The 21,197-nt window shown below is 39.7% G+C and overlaps 1 protein-coding gene across 1 annotated transcript in view; it reads right to left on the bottom strand.

The window, feature by feature from the left end:
- Nucleotides 1-21,197, bottom strand: part of CLSTN2 (calsyntenin 2) — a 657,664-nt gene that overhangs the window by 153,018 nt on the left and 483,449 nt on the right. Inside the window, exon 5 of the mRNA XM_031009411.3 lies at nt 1,856-2,005. Coding sequence (XP_030865271.3) covers nt 1,856-2,005 — 150 coding nt within the window. The remainder of the gene's footprint in view (nt 1-1,855; nt 2,006-21,197) is intronic.

The raw sequence follows: 21,197 nt of genomic DNA, 5'->3' as shown, positions 1-21,197 counted from the left end.
ACACATCTGTAGGTGCCTCATTTGTCAAAGTCAAAGAAGCATTGGGACTATTCTTCTGACATAGCTGTGTGTTTTGCTTTTCCTACTTAAATTCTCATTGTGAACATATTTCATGCATACAGAGTTTATATATCCTTTCCAGGTTTTCCTCTTCAAAGGCCACACCTTCATTGGAGCTAATCTTCATGAGTTAAAATCAAAACAAGGTGAGTTCTTAACTCATATATCTTTTCATTCATTCATTCATTCATTCATTCATTCATTCATTCATTCAATGACTATTTCTTGAGCACCCACAATTGGCACTAGACACTGCACCAAGCTTGAGAAATTCAGTGGTGAACAAGACAGAATTCTGTCTGCAGGGTCCTCGGGTCTAGTGTTATAGCCAATCAGAGCTCAGGCTCCCTGAGGTTGGGAAAACAAAGTTTCCCACTCTGGCTTGTCCTTCTTTCTATGTCTCTTCCTTGATCCTAACAGACTGACACAAAGATGACTCTGCTTTGTTCTTTACCTCTCATGTGCCTTACCTGTGGTTCCTTTACTGAGCATTTCATCTTTTCTACTTTGTTCAAAGGCATACAACTCTGGCTCTCTCCAGAGGTGGGTTAAATTACCCCTTCCGATCTTTTCAGTTTTAAGTTTTAGGGAGATCAAGTTGTGCAAGGGAGGAGTGCTTTGAGAACTGCCTTCTGAGGGGAATGATGTCAGGCAGCTTCTGAAACAGGTGTCCTTACTTTGTACCATGATGTCCTGCCAATCTGACCCTGATGAATTGGATTAGGAATGAATAACTGACTAAAAGACAGTCATTCAAAGACTGACCAGAGATTTATAGGGTGGTCTGGCATCAGTCTTCCCTACAGGGATGTGAGTGACTAACACCAACTCTTTCTGGGGAATTTAAGAATTAAAGATAGCAGAGAGAGAGAGAGAGAGAAAGAAAGAGAGAAAATATGAGAATATAAGAGGGAGGCAGAAGCTTAAAGACACACCAAGAGAAGGCAGTACACAGAAATGAAGCAGTTTATGAGTTATGAGTAAGCAATAGCCTGCAGCATCTTCAACACATGAAGTAGAGACAGGGAGTCATCGGGCAGCCAAAATAATGGTGCAGAGATAATTCTAGAATCCCTGCTCAGCCACCAGATCTATTGGCATCACCACTAAAGCTATTATTATTCCACAAATCACTCAAATCTCTGTAAGGTCCATCTATGCAGCTGTCCTTACCTTCCTTACTTGCCCTCAGTTCAGTGATAAACTGTTATCTAAGGGTGACCTAAGCATTTAGTTTCCTTTGCATTCTAAGAGCTCTAAACTGACACAAAAATTCACCTCCATCCAAAGCCATTGCTTCTTCATTCCCAGAGTCAACATTTTATACACTCCCTAATCCAGAGTCTGGATTCTGGGTCTCCTGCCTCTGCCTGTGTGCATTCTGTGTGAGCACAAAGAACATGACGACTTTCCCCAGGTGTTGATCCATGATGCAAAACTTGAAATGCATCAGGTAGACCCAGCGCCCTAGGGTAAAGTGAATAGGCTTGCTGGCAATTTCTCCTACATGCTGTGAGATAATTACTATTGATCGAAGATGTCATGAGATTGGAGAAAGGGAGCACTGGACAAACTGGGCACATGAGGTTAGAGGAGATGTCTTCGACATTCTCAGCTGAAAAATGGGGATAATATATCACCTAAGAGTTGTGAGAATAAGCAAGCTACTTTATTTCTCACAGCAAAGTGACTGTACTTAAAAAAGTTATGTGTTGTGATGATTTGAGGACAAGTAAACCACCTTCTATACATCAGACCATGCTGCCTTCACACAAGACTGATAAAACAGGCCCACCTTGCCAGCCAGGCTTGCAAACTGGCTTCACATCCACCTGCACCAGGGTGTCCTGAGCAGCGGGCTTCTGTCCACAGTCGTAGGCGGTCACCAGGATCTCATACTGGTGTTGTTTGTCATAGCTCAGCTTCTCAGTGTTCCTGATGTTACCTGAGGAACAGAGATATTCAAAAGCATTTCAGGTCAATTTAACTGCACTGTACTTCTCCCAGATCTCTTCTCCACTCCACCCACCTTCACAAGAAGAAAGTGACCCTTTTCCTTATCTCTTTGTAAAAACAAGGGCAAACAGGAGCATGGCTCCACTTGTAGCGTGCTTATGTTTTGGTAGCAAATTCCTGGGAACCCACTGGCTGAAGCCACCTAGCTGCGCAATAGGACTGCCAGGGAATTTTGAGCACACGCCTGAAATCCAGCTGGCTTGTGTTTATAAGTAATGAGCTGCCAGAAGACTTCCTCCTGAAGTACAGCCGTGTGATTGTGTCCCTGATGTAGGGCAAAGACCATTCATCTGCAAGGATATCTCTGGGAAAAAGATGGAATTCAGAAAATGTCCTGACACATATTTTTTAACATCTGGGCTTGTCGCCAGGAATGTTCACTGCCTCGTCTCACATTATTTTTGCTACCAAATAGGAAGTAAAATCAATAAGAAAACGTGTGACCTCCCTTCTGAAAGTGACATAGAATAACACACTTTTCGCCCCGAAGAAGACATTTTTCTTCTCTAAGAGAGACCAAGTAACTTTTTTCTGAGTTGTTTGTGTGTTTTTGCTCATGTGGGTTTCATATTATAGTTCTGAAATAAATATTTGGTAATTAATGAGCAAAATGTTAATTCATTATTTTTTGCTGAAATACAATTTTAGTTCCAAAGAACTAATAAAGACCTAAAGTGAATTTAATACTTTTAAGCTTTAAATTCTAAGAGATTAAAATATTTTGCTGAGAATAATTTCATTCCTACTGCTTTTTTTTTTTTTTGGCGGCAGAGTTGACAGCAAATTAGAACTCAAATGTTATCATCGTTTACCAGAAACTAAATTTTAAAAATTGAAATTAAAAAACAAATGAACAAAATAGGCTGGGTGCAGTGGCTCACGTCTGTAATCCCAGCACTTTGGAAGGCTGAGGTGGGTGGATGGCTTGAAGACAGGAGTTTGAGACCAGCCTGGCCAACTTGGTAAAACCCCATCTCTATTTAAAAAAACAAAAATTAACCAGGTGTGATGGTACACATCTGTAGTCCCAGCTACTCAGGAGGCTGAGGCACGAGAATTGTTTGAACCTGGGAAGTGGAGGTTGTAGTGAGCAGAGATCGCAACACTGTGCTCCAGCCTGGGTGACAGAGCAAAACTGTCTGAAAAAAAACAACAAAATAAACAAAGAGGTAATGGCTGACACACACACACACACACACACACACACACATATATATATATATATTTTTTTTTTTTTTGAGACAGAGTCTGGCTCTGTCACCCAGGCTGGAGTTCAGTGGCATGATCTCAGCTCCCTGCAATCTTTCACCTCCTGGGTTCAAGTGATTCTCCCGCCTCAGCCTCCCAAGTACTGGGACTATAGGTATGTGCCACCACGCCTGGCTAATTTTTGTGTTTTTTGTAGAGATGGGGTTTCGCCATGTTGGCCAGGCTGGTCTCGAACTCCTGATCTCAGGTGATCCACCTGCCTCATCCTCCCAAAGCGCTGGGATTACAGGTGTGAGCCAACATGCCCAGCCTGACTCAGGTATATTTTTATATTTCATCAAAACTAAAGAAAAATTGCCTAAATGAGCTTTCTTCTAACTGCTATGTATTGTTTATGCATATTGAGAGAACATGGAATGAAACAAGAAAGCTTGGAAAATTAGAAAAGTCAAATAATGCTTGAAAGATTTTTTTTAAAAAAAAGGTCCACCAATTACACAATATTAGTGAAACAGTGTTGGTACCCAGGCCATGAGCAGGTGCTGCACATGTGAATCTATGTGAGGGTCGGAGGAGCAGGAAATGGGAAGGTGAGGGTCTGAGACAAAGTTCAAGTAACTTGTCCTGGACGCTGACTGATGTCCAGGAGGGAATACGAAGTTGCCCAAGACACTGGATCAATAATTAGAATAATCAGCCCGGCGCAGTGGCTCACACCTGCAATTCCAACACTTTGGGAGGCTGAGGTGGGCAAATAACAAAGTCGGGAGTTCGAGACCAGCATGACCAACAAGGTGAAACCCTGTCTCTACTAAAACTACAAAAATTAGCAGGGTGTGGTGGCAGGCACCTGTAATCCCAGTGGCTTGGGAGGCTCAGGCAAGAGAACCACTTGAGCCCGGGAGGCAGAGGTTGCAGTGAGCCGAGATCGTGCCACTGCATTCCAGCCTGGGCCACAGAGTGAGACTCCGTCTCAGAAAAAAAAAAAAAAAAGGAAAGAACTAGAATAATCTATTCTGCTATCTTCTCTGGACTACTTCTAACAATACAGCTTCATCCACCAATTTGAGATAGAATTTAGTTAACAAAGTCAGTCAAAAATATCTCAATAAAAACGTGTTTGATGTGTTTCTAGCTTAGTGGCTGGTATTCGAAATCCCTTTCATTTCTCCTCAATTACTGTTTCCCTCTCAGTTCTGAGGGCTTGCACAGGTCTGGAATGGCTCAGTATTGGTTGGTAACACTCAAACTTATATGTGGTTATAGTTATCACAGGGGAGGAATTCTGTCAGGTGGAAGCACTTTAATATAACCATGAGAAGTATATTTTCACAACATCACATTGAATTTTGAAAAAAAAAATTAACTTTCTTTAAAATTAAATGGCCCTCAAAAGATACTCCTCTTACAAAAGGAAGGCTCAGAGTTTACAATGTGTACAACATTAAGCAGACCAAACACTATTGATTGTGGTAGAAAAATAAACACACAAGCTGAATCCTTGGCTCAATTTGTTGCAGGTCTACTTCCGTAACAAGTCTTAATGAAACTGTCTGAGAAACTAATTTACCTTCTCCACCACCACCAACTTTGTGCATGTGAAAATGAGTTTCAAAGCACAGAATTTGAAGCATTAGCTAAAAACTGAGGGTATAGTAAGTATTGTGACGAATTGTTGCATGGGAGAAGGTCATATTTCAATAAGATACACATTTAAAATTTTTTGAAAGCTCAGAAAAGTCACCTGTTTTGCTTCTGTTACAACTGTATCTTTTTCTCCCATATTTGAATGATTTTTCTATCACTATCTTCTCGGGAGACCTAATCCCACAGTTAACCATGGTGAACATAAGTCCCTGGAGCTATTTCTCCAAAGGAACTTGAAAAATTCACCTTCAAAGAACAACCAGTCCCTACCTTACACATTAGTTTAGGTATTTTTTTTTTTAAACTCGGAGAGTGGGGGCTGAGGGGATAAAACAGACATACTGACCAACACTCTTGTAGTAGAATTTAAGTGGGAACAACCTATCTGGAAGGCTACTTGGCAATATATGCTAGTCAGTTTGAAATTGCTTATACCTTTTGGGAGTGCAATTCCTCCTCTAAAAATTGATTCTGGAAAAATGATACAATTGCAGATACATGTACAAATATGTTCATCTAGTATTTATTGCACTGAAAAATAGCCTGACACTATAAGGGAAGAGCTAAGTGTAACGTCTATGCATAAGATGGATTGTTGTTCAGTAGTAAAAGTGGTGATTATAAAGAACGTTTAAAGATGGGGAAAATACATATAATTAAATGTTAAGTGAAAAAAGGGAGGACAGACAAATGCAAGGATATTGCGGCCCTAATTTTGTTTAAAAACTTTACAGAAAAACTACTGAAAATTTGGCAAACAATGATTTAATGGTTAACTGTTAATAGTGGTTACTTTGGCAGGATTATGGGTGACTTCATACTTCTCTGTGCTTTCCAAATTTCCCACACAAGGCATATAATGCTTTTCCATTCATATGGGAAATAAGCATTTTCATTCACTTTAAGAATGAGCAGTCTTTAGGATACATTTGGCTCAGAAGCATGAATCCTGTTATTCACTAGGGCAGCCTTCTGTCAAAGAGAGAGCCCAGCTGAGGCTGCATGAAGACCAAACAATTGCTTGAAAAGTAGAAAATCTGCCAAGTGGTAACTGGGTGTCGTTGAGAGCCTACCGCTCCCTCCACTGTCATTCTCTAACATGGCTGAGTGGCTGGCTTGTGCCAGAGGCTCCAGTATTTTGTTGGCATCAGTTCAGGTAACAATCACACTGCACCAGTACAATATTCAATTTCCATTTTACTGGTGAGGGTCTGAGACAAAGTTCAAGTAACTTCTCAAAGACCACACAGACACACACATACGAGTGGTAGATGTAAGTGTGGGGTCCACCAACTTGCAGGATTTTTTTCCAGCTTTATGGAGGTATGATTGACAAATAAAAATTGTATATATTTAGGGTATACAATGTGATGTTTTAATATATGTATACATTACTAAATAACTACCATGATCAAGCTATTTAACATATGCATCATGTCACATAGTTACCTTTCTTGTGTGTGTGTGTGTGTTTGTGTGTGTGTGGTGAGCTCAGTTGAGATCTACTCTCAGCAAATTTCAAGTATATAATGCATTACTATTAGCTATAGTCACCCTGCTGTACATTCTCCAGTATTTATTCATCTTATATTAATAACTAAAGTTTATATGCTATGAACAATATCTTCTCTTTTCCTCCACTCCCTCCCTAAACCCTAGCAACCACCATTCTACTCTCTATTTCTGTGAGTTCAACCTTTTAAGATTTCACATACAAGTGATATCATGAGGCATTTGTATTTCTGTGTCTGGGATATTTCACTTAGCATAACGTCCTTCAGGTTCATCCAAGTTGTTGCAAATAGCAGGATTTCCTTCTTTTTTTAATGCTGAGTAATATTCCTTTGTATGTTTGTATCTCCCATATATATATATATATTTTTTTTTTATTATACTTTAAGTTTTAGGGTACATGTGCTCATTGTGCAGGTTAGTTACATATGTATACATGTGCCATGCTGGTGCGCTGCACCCACTAACTCGTCATCTAGCATTAGGTATATCTCCCAATGCTATCCCTCCCCCCTCCCCCCACCCCACAACAGTCCCCAGAGTGTGATATTCCCCTTCCTGTGTCCATGTGATCTCATTGTTCAATTCCCACCTATGAGTGAGAATATGTGGTGTTTGGTTTTTTGTTCTTGCAATAGTTTACTGAGAATGATGGTTTCCAATTTCATCCATGTCCCTACAAAGGACATGAACTCATCATTTTTTATGGCTGCATAGTATTCCATGGTGTATATGTGCCACATTTTCTTAATCCAGTCTATCATTGTTGGATATTTGGGTTGGTTCCAAGTCTTTGCTATTGTGAATAATGCCGCAATAAACATACGTGTGCATGTGTCTTTATAGCAGCATGATTTATAGTCCTTTGGGTATATACCCAGTAATGGGATGGCTGGGTCAAATGGTATTTCTAGTTCTAGATCCCTGAGGAATCGCCACACTGACTTCCACAATGGTTGAACTAGTTTACAGTCCCACCAACAGTGTAAAAGTGTTCCTATTTCTCCACATCCTCTCCAGCACCTGTTGTTTCCTGACTTTTTAATGATTGCCATTCTAACTGGTGTGAGATGATATCTCATAGTGGTTTTGATTTGCATTTCTCTGATGCCCAGTGATGATGAGCATTTTTTCATGTGTTTTTTGGCTGCATAAATGTCTTCTTTTGAGAAGTGTCTGTTCATATCCTTCGCCCACTTTTTGATGGGGTTGTTTGTTTTTTTCTTGTAAATTTGTTTGAGTTCATTGTAGATTCTGGATATTAGCCCTTTGTCAGATGAGTAGGTTGCGAAAATGTTCTCCCATGTTGTAGGTTGCCTCTTCACTCTGATGGTAGTTTCTTTTGCTGTGCAGAAGCTCTTTAGTTTAATTAGATCCCATTTGTCAATTTTGTCTTTTGTTGCCATTGCTTTTGGTGTTTTGGACATGAAGTCCTTGCCCACGCCTATGTCCTGAATGGTAATGCCTAGGTTTTCTTCTAGGGTTTTTATGGTTTTAGGTCTAACGTTTAAATCTTTAATCCATCTTGAATTGATTTTTGTATAAGGTGTAAGGAAGGGATCCAGTTTCAGCTTTCTACATATGGCTAGCCAGTTTTCCCAGCACCATTTATTAAATAGGGAATCCTTTCCCCATTGCTTGTTTTTCTCAGGTTGGTCAAAGATCAGATAGTTGTAGGTATGCGGCATTATTTCTGAGGGCTCTGTTCTGTTCCATTGATCTATATCTCTGTTTTGGTACCAGTACCATGCTGTTTTTGTTACTGTAGCCTTGTAGTATAGTTTGAAGTCAGGTAGTGTGATGCCTCCAGCTTTGTTCTTTTGGCTTAGGATTGACTTGGCAATGCGGGCTCTTTTTTGGTTCCATCTGAACTTTAAAGTAGTTTTTTCCAATTCTGTGAAGAAAGTCATTGGTAGCTTGATGGGGATGGCATTGAATCTGTAAATGACCTTGGGCAGTATGGCCATTTTCACGATATTGATTCTTCCTACCCATGAGCATGGAATGTTCTTCCATTTGTTTGTATCCTCTTTTATTTCCTTGAGCAGTGGTTTGTAGTTCTCCTTGAAGAGGTCCTTCACATCCCTTGTAAGTTGGATTCCTAGGTATTTTATTCTCTTTGAAGCAATTGTGAATGGGAGTTCACTCATGATTTGGCTCTCTGTTTGTCTGTTGTTGGTGTATAAGAATGCTTGTGATTTTTGTACATTGATTTTGTATCCTGAGACTTTGCTGAAGTTGCTTATCAGCTTAAGGAGATTTTGGGCTGAGACAATGGGGTTTTCTAGATAAACAATCATGTCGTCTGCAAACAGGGACAATTTGACTTCCTCTTTTCCTAATTGAATACCCTTTATTTCCTTCTCCTGCCTGATTGCCCTGGCCAGAACTTCCAACACTATGTTGAATAGGAGCGGTGAGAGAGGGCATCTCTGTCTTGTGCCCGTTTTCAAAGGGAATGCTTCCAGTTTTTGCCCATTCAGTATGATATTGGCTGTGGGTTTGTCATAGATAGCTCTTATTATTTTGAAATACGTCCCATCAATACCTAATTTATTGAGAGTTTTTAGCATGAAGGGTTGTTGAATTTTGTCAAAGGCTTTTTCTGCATCTATTGAGATAATCATGTGGTTTTTGTCTTTGGCTCTGTTTATATGCTGGATTACATTTATTGATTTGCGTATATTGAACCAGCCTTGCATCCCAGGGATGAAGCCCACTTGATCATGGTGGATAAGCTTTTTGATGTGCTGCTGGATTCGGTTTGCCAGTATTTTATTGAGGATTTTTGCATCAATGTTCATCAAGGATATTGGTCTAAAATTCTCTTTTTTGGTTGTGTCTCTGCCCGGCTTTGGTATCAGAATGATGCTGGCCTCATAAAATGAGTTAGGGAGGATTCCCTCTTTTCCTATTGATTGGAATAGTTTCAGAAGCAATGGTACCAGTTCCTCCTTGTACCTCTGGTAGAATTCGGCTGTGAATCCATCTGGTCCTGGACTCTTTTTGGTTGGTAAACTATTGATTATTGCCACAATTTCAGCTCCTGTTATTGGCCTATTCAGAGATTCAACTTCTTCCTGGTTTAGTCTTGGGAGAGTGTATGTGTCGAGGAATTTATCCATTTCTTCTAGATTTTCTAGTTTATTTGCGTAGAGGTGTTTGTAGTATTCTCTGATGGTAGTTTGTATTTCTGTGGGATCGGTGGTGATATCCCCTTTATCATTTTTTATTGTGTCTATTTGATTCTTCTCTCTTTTTTTCTTTATTAGTCTTGCTAGCAGTCTATCAATTTTGTTGATCCTTTCAAAAAACCAGCTTCTGGATTCATTGATTTTTTGAAGGGTTTTTTGTGTCTCTATTTCCTTCAGTTCTGCTCTGATTTTAGTTATTTCTTGCCTTCTGCTAGCTTTTGAATGTGTTTGCTCTTGCTTTTCTAGTTCTTTTAATTGTGATGTTAGGGTGTCAATTTTGGATCTTTCCTGCTTTCTCTTGTGGGCATTTAGTGCTATAAATTTCCCTCTACACACTGCTTTGAATGCATCCCAGAGATTCTGGTATGTTGTGTCTTTGTTCTTGTTGGTTTCAAAGAACATCTTTATTTCTGCCTTCATTTCGTTATGTACCCAGTAGTCATTCAAGAGCAGGTTGTTCAGTTTCCATGTAGTTGAGCGGCTTTGAGTGAGATTCTTAATCCTGAGTTCTAGTTTGATTGCACTGTGGTCTGAGAGATAGTTTGTTATAATTTCTGTTCTTTTACATTTGCTGAGGAGAGCTTTACTTCCAACTATGTGGTCAATTTTGGAATAGGTGTGTTGTGGTGCTGAAAAAAATGTATATTCTGTTGATTTGGGGTGGAGAGTTCTGTAGATGTCTATTAGGTCCGCTTGGTGCAGAGCTGAGTTCAATTCCTGGGTATCCTTGTTGACTTTCTGTCTCGTTGATCTGTCTAATGTTGACAGTGGGGTGTTAAAGTCTCCCATTATTAATGTGTGGGAGTCTAAGTCTCTTTGTAGGTCACTCAGGACTTGCTTTATGAATCTGGGTGCTCCTGTATTGGGTGCATATATATTTAGGATAGTTAGCTCCTCTTGTTGAATTGATCCCTTTACCATTATGTAATGGCCTTCTTTGTCTCTTTTGATCTTTGTTGGTTTAAAGTCTGTTTTATCAGAGACTAGGATTGCAACCCCTGCCTTTTTTTGTTTTCCATTTGCTTGGTAGATCTTCCTCCATCCTTTTATTTTGAGCCTATGTGTGTCTCTGCACGTGAGATGGGTTTCCTGAATACAGCACACTGATGGGTCTTGACTCTATCCAACTTGCCAGTCTGTGTCTTTTAATTGGAGAATTTAGTCCATTTACATTTAAAGTCAATATTGTTATGTGTGAATTTGATCCTGTCATTATGATGTTAGCTGGTGATTTTGCTCATTAGTTGATGCAGTTTCTTCCTAGTCTCGATGGTCTTTACATTTTGGCATGATTTTGCAGCGGCTGGTACCGGTTGTTCCTTTCCATGTTTAGCACTTCCTTCAGGAGCTCTTTTAGGGCAGGCCTGGTGGTGACAAAATCTCTCAGCATTTGCTTGTCTGTAAAGTATTTTATTCCTCCTTCACTTATGAAGCTCAGTTTGGCTGGATATGAAATTCTGGGTTGAAAATTCTTTTCTTTAAGAATGTTGAATATTGGCCCCCACTCTCTTCTGGCTTCTAGGGTTTCTGCCGAGAAATCCGCTGTTAGTCTGATGGGCTTCCCTTTGAGGGTAACCCGACCTTTCTCTCTGGCTGCCCTTAACATTTTTTCCTTCATTTCAACTTTGGTGAATCTGACAATTATGTGTCTTGGAGTTGCCCTTCTCGAGGAGTATCTTTGTGGCGTTCTCTGTATTTCCTGAATCTGAATGTTGGCCTGCCTTGCTAGATTGGGGAAGTTCTCCTGGATAATATCCTGCAGAGTGTTTTCCAACTTGGTTCCATTCTCCGCATCACTTTCAGGTACACCAATCAGACGTAGATTTGGTCTTTTCACATAGTCCCATATTTCTTGGAGGCTTTGCTCATTTCTTTTTATTCTTTTTTCTCTAGACTTCCCTTCTCGCTTCATTTCATTCATTTCATCTTCCATTGCTGATACCCTTTCTTCCAGTTGATCGCATCAGCTCCTGAGGCTTCTGCATTCTTCACATAGTTCTCGAGCCTTGGTTTTCAGCTCCATCAGCTCCTTTAAGCACTTCTCTGTATTGGTTATTCTAGTTATACATTCATCTAAATTTTTTTCAAAGTTTTCAACTTCTTTGCCTTTGGTTTGAATGTCCTCCCGTAGCTCAGAGTAATTTGATCGTCTGAAGCCTTCTTCTCTCAGCTCGTCAAAATCATTCTCCATCCAGCTTTGTTCTGTTGCTGGTGAGGAACTGCGTTCCTTTGGAGGAGGAGAGGTGCTCTGCGTTTTAGAGTTTCCAGTTTTTCTGTTCTGTTTTTTCCCCATCTTTGTGGTTTTATCTACTTTTGGTCTTTGATGATGGTGATGTACAGATGGGTTTTCAGTGTGGATGTCCTTTCTGTTTGTTAGTTTTCCTTCTAACAGACAGGACCCTGAGCTGCAGGTCTGTTGGAATACCCTGCCGTGTGAAGTGTCAGTGTGCCCCTGCTGGGGGGTGCCTCCCAGTTAGGCTGCTCGGGGGTCAGGGGTCAGGGGCCCACTTGAGGAGGCAGTCTGCCCGTTCTCAGATCTCCAGCTGCGTGCTGGGAGAACCACTGCTCTCTTCAAAGCTGTCAGACAGGGACATTTAAGTCTGCAGAGGTTACTGCTGTCTTTTTGTTTGTCTGTGCCCTGCCCCCAGAGGTGGAGCCTACAGAATCAGGCAAGCCTCCTTGAGCTGTGGTGGGCTCCACCCAGTTCGAGCTTCCCTGCTGCTTTGTTTACCTAAGCAAGCCTGGGCAATGGTGGGCGCCCCTCCCCCAGCCTGGCTGCCGCCTTTCAGTTTGATCTCAGACTGCTGTGCTAGCAATCAGCGAGATTCCGTGGGCGTAGGACCCTCCAAGTCAGGTGTGGGATATAGTCTCGTGGTGCGCCATTTTTTAAGCCGGTCTGAAAAGCGCAATATTCGGGTGGGAGTGACCCGATTTTCCAGGTGCGTCCGTCACCCCTTTCTTTGACTCGGAAAGGGAACTCCCTGACCCCTTGCGCTTCCCAGGTGAGGCAATGCCTTGCCCTGCTTCGGCTCGCGCAAGGTGCGCGCACCCACTGGCCTGCGCCCACTGTCTGGCACTCCCTAGTTAGATGAACCCGGTACCTCAGATGGAAATGCAGAAATCACCCGTCTTCTGCGTCGCTCACGCTGGGAGCTGTAGACCGGAGCTGTTCCTATTCGGCCATCTTGGCTCCTCCTTCCCACATATTTTTTATCCATTCATTTGTCAACAGTCACTTAGGTTGTTTCTGCATCTTTGCTATTGTGAATAATGCTGCAATAAATATGGGAGTGCAACTATCTCTTCAAGATACTGATTATTTTCCCCCTATGGATACATACCCCAAAGTGGAATTGCTGAACCTATGGTAGTTCTATTCGTAATTTTTTGAGGTACATTCATGATGTTTTCCGTAATAGCTGTACCAATTTACATTTTCACCAACAGTCTACAAGGAATCCCTTTTCTTCACATCTTCACCAATGCTTCTCCTCATGGACTTTTTGACAGTAGTCATCCTAATAATTGTGAGGTGATAGCTCATTGAGGGTTTGATTTGCATTTTACTGGTAGTTAGTGACATTGAGCATCTTTTTGTATGCACGTCGACCATTTATATGTGTATCTTCTTTGGAAAAATGTCCGTTCAGGTCCTTTGCACATTTTAAAATCAGTTTGGTTTTTTTTTTTTTTTTTTTTTTTTTTTTTTTTGCTATTTTGTGTTATATGAGTTCCTTATATATTTTGGATAACTCTTTATTGCATATATGGTCTACCAATAATTTTCCCATTCTGTAGGTTGCCTCTGCATTTTGTTGAATGCTTTCTTCACTATGCAGAGCTTTTTAGTTTGATATTGTGCCACTCGTTTAATTTTGCTCTTGTTGCCTATGCTTTTGCTATCAAATTAAAAAATCGTTGCCACTACCAATGCCAAGGAGCCTTCTCCCTGTATTTTCTTCTAGGGTTTTTATAGTTTCAGGTCTTATGTGTACGTCTCTAATCCATTTTGAATTTATTTTTGTGTATGGTGTAACAGAAGGGTCGAATTTTGCTTTGTTTTGCTTGTGGATATCCAGTTTTTTTCAGTACTATTTATTCACAAGTCTATTCTTTTCCATTGTGTATTCTTGGCGCCTTTGGTGAAAATTAGCTAACTATATATGTGTGAATTTATTTCTGGGTTCTCTATTCTGCTCCATTGGTCTATGTGTCTGTTTTTATGACAGCTACATACTGATTTGATTACTATAGCTTTGCAATATAGTTTTATAGTTTGAAATCAGGAAATGTAATACCTCCAGGTTTGTTCTTCTTGCTCAAGGTTGCTTTAGCTATTTGAGGTCTTTTGTGATTCTATATGAATTTTAGGATTATATCTTCTGTTACTATGAAAACTGCCATTGTAATTTTGATAGAGATTGCATTGAGTCTCTATCTTGCTTTGGGTAGTATAGACATTTTATTAGATTTTGAAATTTTTTTATTTTAATAGTTTTAGGGGTACAAGTGGGTTTTTTTTTACATAAATTTTATAGTGGTGAAGTCTAGGATATTAGTGCACCTGTCATCCAAGTAGTGGACATTGTTCCCAATGGGTAGTTTTTTTATCCCTTCCCACTTCTCATCCTTTTCCTTCTGAGTCTCCAGTGTCCATTATACCACTTTGTATGCCTTTGCATACCCATAGCTTAGCTCCCATTTATAAGTGAAAATGTGCAGTATTTGGCTTTCAATTCCTGAGTAGAACATTTTAACAATATTGATTCTTCCAATCCATAAACATGGAATATCTTCTAATTTATTTGTGTCTTCTACGTTTTCTTTCATCAATGTTTTATAGTTTTCTGTGTACAGATATTTCACCTCCTTAGTTAAATTATTTCTAAGTATTTTATTTCTTTTGATGCTATTGTAAATGCATTTTTAAAAATTTCTTTTTTGGATAGTTTGTTGTTAGTGTACAAAAATGAAAATAATTTTTTGTGTTGCTTTTTTATCCTGCAACTTTACTGAATTTATTTATTAGTTACAGCAGTCTTTGGTGGGGTCTTTGGGGTTTTCTCTATGTAAAATCATGTAATCTGCAAACAGACAATTTTACTTATTCCTTTCTGATGTGAGTACATTTTATTTCTTTTTCTTCCTTAATTGATCTGGATAGAACTTTCAGTACTATGTTGAATAAAAGTGGCAAGAGTGAGCATCTTTGTCTAATTCCTTACCTTAGAGAAAAAAGCTTTAAACTTTTCACCGTGGAGTATGATGTTTGCTGTGGCCTTGTAATATACAGTCTTTATTGTGTTGAAGACATTCCTTCTATACATTATTTGTTGAGAATTTTTATCATGAAAGGATGAATTTTGTGAAATGCTTTTTCTGTATCTATTGAGATATCATATGATCTTTGTCCTTCATTATGTTAATGTAGTATATCACATTTACTGATTTGTGTATGTTGAACTTTCTTTGCATCCCAGGGCTAAGTCCCACTTAATCATGGTGTATGATCCTCTTAATGTGCTGTTGAATTTGTTTTGCTAGTATTTTGTTGAGGACTATTTTTGCATCTATGCTCATCAGAAATATTGGCCTGTAATTTTCTTTTCTTGTACTGTCTTTGTCTGACTTTGATGTCAGGGTAATGCCGGCCTAATAAAATGAGTTTGAAAGTGTTCCCTCCTCTTCAATGTTTTGAAAGTTTGAGAAGGACTGGTATTAGTTCTTTCAATGTTGGGTAGAATTCAGCTGTGAAGCCATCAGATCCTGGGATTTTCTTTGATGGGATATTTAAAAAAACTATTATTATGAATTCAGTCTTCTTACTCATTATTGGTCTGTTCAGATTCTCATTTCCTTATTATTCTGTCTTGGAAGGTTGCATGTCCTTAGGAACTTATCTATTTCTCCTAGGTTATGCAATTTGTTGGTATAAAAGTGTTCTTAGCAGTCTCTTATCATCCTTTGAAAATTATTTCAGTGGTATCAGTTGTAATGTCTTCTCTTTCATTTCTGATTTCATCTATTTGAGTCTTGTCTCTGTTTTTTTCTTAGCCTAGGTAAAGGTTTATCAGTTAGTTTATCTATTTAAAAAAACAAACTTGGTGTCATTGATCTTTTATACGGTCTTCTAGTGTTTATTTCCATTATTTCTGTTCTAATCTTTGTTATTTCTTTCCTTTTACTAATTTAGGGTTTAGTTTGTTCTTGTTCTAGTTCCTTGACGTATAACATTAGGTTTTTTATTTGAGATCTTTCTTCTTTTAAAATTTAGGCATTTATTTCTATTTATTCCTATAACATTCCCTTTTAAAATGGCCTTTCCTACATCCGAAAAGTTTTGACATATTGTGATTTCATTTTCATTTGCCTCAAGATATTTTCCTTTTGATTTCTTCTTTGACCCATTTGTTGTTCAGAACCATGTTATTTAATTTCACATATTTGTGAATTTTCTAGCTTTTTGTCCTGCTATTGATTTCTAGTTTCATACCGTCATGGTTGAGAAAAACATTTTATATGATTTAAATCTTAAATGTAAGACTTAATGGCTATAGTGAATGCTTACAATTTTATGTTACCTTGGCATTCATTCTGAATATTAGTTGGACTTCCCCACACCAGAAGCAGGACTCAGTCACTCTTAACACAGCTTCCAGTTCTCCAAGTTTCTCTGTGTGGCTAATTCAAACAACTGCCTTATACAATAGCCTCCTGGTGACCAGTTCCCTATGGGACAGCTAGATACAGCCTACTTGCCTGGTCCTGCTGCCCCTCATACTCTGCATGGACTATGCAGATATGCCACAGTGACTACCTTTCAGTGAACATGTGACCTCCTAGAACTCATGCCTGCTTGTTTTAAAGCCAACAATTAAAACTCCCCATGGGGCTGGGTGTGGTGGCTCACACCTGTAATCTCAGTGCTTTGGGAGGCTGAGGTGGGCGGATCACCTGAGGTCAGGAGTTTAAGACCAGGCTGACCAACATGGAGAAACCCCGTCTCTACTAAAAATACAAAATTAATCAGGTGTTGTGGCGCATGCTGTTAATCCCAGCTACTCGGGAGGCTGAGGCAGGTGAATCACTTGAACCCCGGAGGCAGAGGTTGTGGTGAGCCGAGATTGCACCATTGCAACTCCAGCATGGGCAACAAGAGTGAAACTCTGTCTCAAAAAACAAAAACAAAAACAAATCTCCCCGTGGGAAATCTGTTTAATTAATGCTTTGAACTCAATAAAAACATAGGCCCATTGGTCTCTTTTTCTCTACCAGCCTGCACTTCCTGATCTCTGTGTGGCCTGTAGGCATGCCATGTATTCCCAGAATCTGTACGTACTAAAACCTTTTAAACTTTCACACTATGGTTGTATCATTGAAGCTGTGCCCACAGCCTAATTTCTAATGGCAAGGCTGCCTCGAAGGGATCCTTGTGGGTGAATTCCCCTGCTGATGTTCTTTTGTCTGAGCTTCTGGTGGTTGCTGGGCACAGTAGATACCAGCTAACTTGGTAGAGAAACTTGAAGAGTTTCATTGAAAACAATGACCTAATATGTGATCTTCCTGGAGAATGTTCCGTGTGTACTGTATATTCTGCTGCTGTTTGATAAAATGTTCTGCATACGTCTGCTATGTCCATTTGGTCTAAAGTATAACAGTTCAAATCCAGTGTTTCCTTATTGATTTTATGTCTTGATGCTCTATCCATTGTTGAAAGTAGTTTCTTACTATTCTTGTATTGTTGTCTATTTCTCCCTTCAGATTTGTTCATATTTACTTTATATATTTACATGCTCTAGCGTTGGGTACATATGCACTTACAATTGCTGTATCTTCTTGATGAATTTACTTTTTTTATTATCATATAATGACCTTCTTTGTCTCTTTTTGCAGTTTTTGACTTAAAGCCTATTTTGTTTGATATAAGTATAGCTACCCTTGATCTCTTTTGGTTTCCATTTGCACAAAATCTTTTATCATATCTTCACTTTTGTTATTTTCATGTCCTTAAAAGTGAAGTGAATCTCTTATAGGCATCATATAGTTGGGTCTTGTTTGATCCACTCTATGCCTTTTGATAGATGCATTTAGTCCATTTACATTTAAAGTAATTATTGATAGGTCAAGACTTAATATCGCCATTTTGTCAACCTTTGCTGGTTGTTTTGTTGATCTTCTGTTCCTTTCTTTCTCTCTTGCTGTCTTCTTTTGTGACTTGATAATTTTCTGTAGTGGTATGCTTCGATTCCTTTCTCTTTATTTTTCTGTGTATCTACTCAGGTTTTTCTTTGTGGTTACTGAGGCTTACATATTATAAAACATATTATGGCTGTACCAGTCTATTTTAAGCTGATAAAAATAACATGAAATGCACATAAAAGCTTTGCACTTTTATTCCCATTTTATATTTTTGTGCCACAATTTATGTTTTTATATTGTATATTCATTAACAAGTCATTTTAGCTATAATGATTTTAATACTTTTGTCTTTTAGCCTTTAGAGTTATAAGTGATTTACATATCATCTTAGTAGTATTTGAATATTTTGAATTTGAATATTTACTGATTTTTACCTGTGAGTTTCATACCTTCATATGATTTTGTATTAACAAAGAGCATCCTTTTGTTTCAGCTTGAAAAACTCCCCTTATCATTCACTGTAAGGCAGGTCTAGTGGTGATGAATTCCCTAAGCTTTTGTTTGTCTGAGAAAGTGTTTGTTTCTCCTTAATTTCTGAAGAATAACTTTGCCCGGTAAAGTACCCTTGGTTGGTAGGTTTTTTTTTTTTTTTTGCTTTTTATTTCAGCATCTTAAATATATAATTCTATTATTTTCTGGCCTGCAAGGTTTCTGTTGAGAAATATACTGATAGCTTCAGTGAGGTTCCCATGTATATGTTTTTTTTTCTTTTGCTGCTTTCAAAATTCTCTGTGTCTTTGATTTACTGACAGTTTTATTATAATGTGTCATGGCAAAGTCTTTTGGGGTTGAATGTAATTAGAGAACTTTAAGTTTCATGTACCTAGATGTCCATATCTCTCTCCATATTTGAGAACATATCCACCATTATGCCTTTAAATAAGCTTTCTACCTCTTTCTTTCTTAGCCATATAAATATCCCACAACACGGATATAAGCTCTCTTGATAGTGTTGCATACATTATGTAGGCTTTCTTGATTTTTTTTATTCTTTTCATCTTTTTTCTCCTCTTACTGGACAACTTCAAATGACCTGTCTTTAAGTTTGCTTATTCTTTCTTCTGCTTGGTTGAGTCAGCTACTGAAGCTCTCTATTGCATTTTTAAAATTCAGTCATTGTATTCTCAAGCTCCAAAATTTGTTTGGTTCTTTTTATATTTTCTCTTTGTTGAACTTCTGGTATTTTTCTTCCAAAGTTTTCCTGATTTAGTTAATTGTTTATCTGTGTTCTCTTGTAGATCACTGAGTTTCTTTAGAACAATTTAGTTCAAATTCTTATCAGGAATTCAATAGCTATTCTTTGGAGCTGGTTACTTACTGACAGTATATTGTGTTGCTTTGGTGCTACCACAGGTCCCTGATCCTTCGTGATACTTGTAGTCTTGTGTAAGAGTCTGAGCATTTGAAGAAATAATCACCTTTTCCAGACGTTATGAACTGGATTCATTAAGGAAAATCCTTCACCTATGGGTAGGTGAGGGTGGGGATGGGTAATGCTGGAGAGCACTGTGGCACTATGCTTAGTGCCTAGTGTATGGGTGGCTCCAGGTTTTGGAGAGGGATGCAATGTCTTATTGGTTCAGGTAGCTGGGGTCTGTAACATTTGCAACTGTGTGTTCCTTGGTGTGGCAAAGGCTGTGGGAGGTCCACAGTGTCTGACAGGACTGTAGGTATACTCAGTGGTGTCCTGGGTCCAGTGACAAAGGACTTGTGCAGGCAGCAGGGGGAGTCAGGGCCATTGGTGTGTTCACACTCAGCTGTGGACATGCACTTAATGGTTAGGGCTGGGGCAGAGCCAACTGTGGTTATATGGCAGCTGGTGGCATGTACATGCATGACTATAGCAGTCAAGGCTCATGGTATACATATGTGCAATTGTAAGGACCAGCTGCACGCACTCATGTGGTGGTGGGGGCCACCAATAGGAGTTAGACCAGCTACATATGCATGTGCAGCTATGGGGATCAAGCTGGAAGTGTACATGCATGCAGCTGCAGGGGCGAGCTGCAGGTACAAGCACAGTGGTGGGGGCCAGGGACAAAAGTTGGGGCTTGCACGTGTACAGCTATAGGAGCCAGGGCTGGGTAAGCACGCATGTAGGCACAGAAGCCAGATACAGACACATTTTCAACTGTTAGACCTGGTGATGGGAGTTGGGGCAGCTGCTCAGGTACACACAGCAAAGGGGTTAACCACAGGTACACACATGGTTGTGACAGATGGATATTTGGCTGGAGCCCAGGCCATTTTGGGGCATACATGTAGTGGCTTCCCTGGGTTCCTGGGTTGGGGTGTCTACAATGGCAGCAGCTAAGGCAGCTTTGGGGAGAGGGGAAGAAGAGAGGTGGTAACTCAAGTACCTAGAAACTGCAAAAGTGAAAAACTGTGGGGTCCTCAGCAAAAATTGTGAGGGGCCCTATGGCTATAGTGGTTGTTGGTTTCCTCAGTGGCAGAAGCTGCTGAGTTCCATAATGGTAAACACTGTAGGCTCCTTGGCAGTGAAAGCCAGTCAGGGGTGTGTGGTGGCTGTGAGGCTGTTGAGATCCTGAGGGTAGAAGACAGCTGGGATCCCATGCAGAGCAGTCACTAGGGAACCTGGTGGCTCCTGCGACATGGCTGATACTGATAGCCCTGCCCTTCTTTGTTCCCAAATGTCTCCAAATGTCTCAGCCATGCTGATCTCCCTAGCTATATGGGGTGGGGTGAAATTGAAAGAGGTCATTTGGGGGAGTGTCCTGAAAGTTCAGGAAACTGATTGTTCATCCTGTTATCCTTTTCTCTTCAAGGGTAACTTTTGAGCTAAGGAGTTCTCTCTCTGTGCTAAGCAATGCTGGTCTGGGGGATGAGATGATGCATGCAAGATGAAACTGTTCTTCCTACTCTTTTTGCACAATTATTCTCATTGTTTTTCTTATACTGTGTTGCTGTATCTTCTCAACTGGACTCCTGAGCTCTCCTACAGCTATTTTCTTTCATAGATAGCTGTCTGATTGTACTTTGTGGGGGAATGAAGGCTGGGATCTCCTTCTCTGCCTTTTTGCTGACATCGCCCCATACTTCGTGTTTGTAAACTTAAACACCACTGCCATGCATCCTGTAAATTATCATCAAGGAGGTGCGATCTGATGGAATGGTCTTGGGGCTAACACTCAGGAGACCTGGGTTGAGTCCTAGCTCTATCACCACTGTGACAGTGTTATTAGGCTAGCTCTTTATGTTTTAGGATTCAATTTTGAGGACCCAAGCTCTACTTATCTCAGAAAAACTAGCTAGCAGATGAGGCCATCTCAAATAGATCCAGAACTTTCCAAGAGGAAGGTGATGTGATGAACTCATAGTTATCTGCTCATAATTTAAGCC

Source organism: Gorilla gorilla, chromosome 2, assembly GCF_029281585.2.
Source record: "Gorilla gorilla gorilla isolate KB3781 chromosome 2, NHGRI_mGorGor1-v2.1_pri, whole genome shotgun sequence".
NCBI classification, from domain to species: domain Eukaryota; kingdom Metazoa; phylum Chordata; class Mammalia; order Primates; family Hominidae; genus Gorilla; species Gorilla gorilla.
The sequence above is the reverse complement of the archived record's forward strand: the minus strand, read 5'-3'. Positions and strand labels throughout refer to the sequence as shown.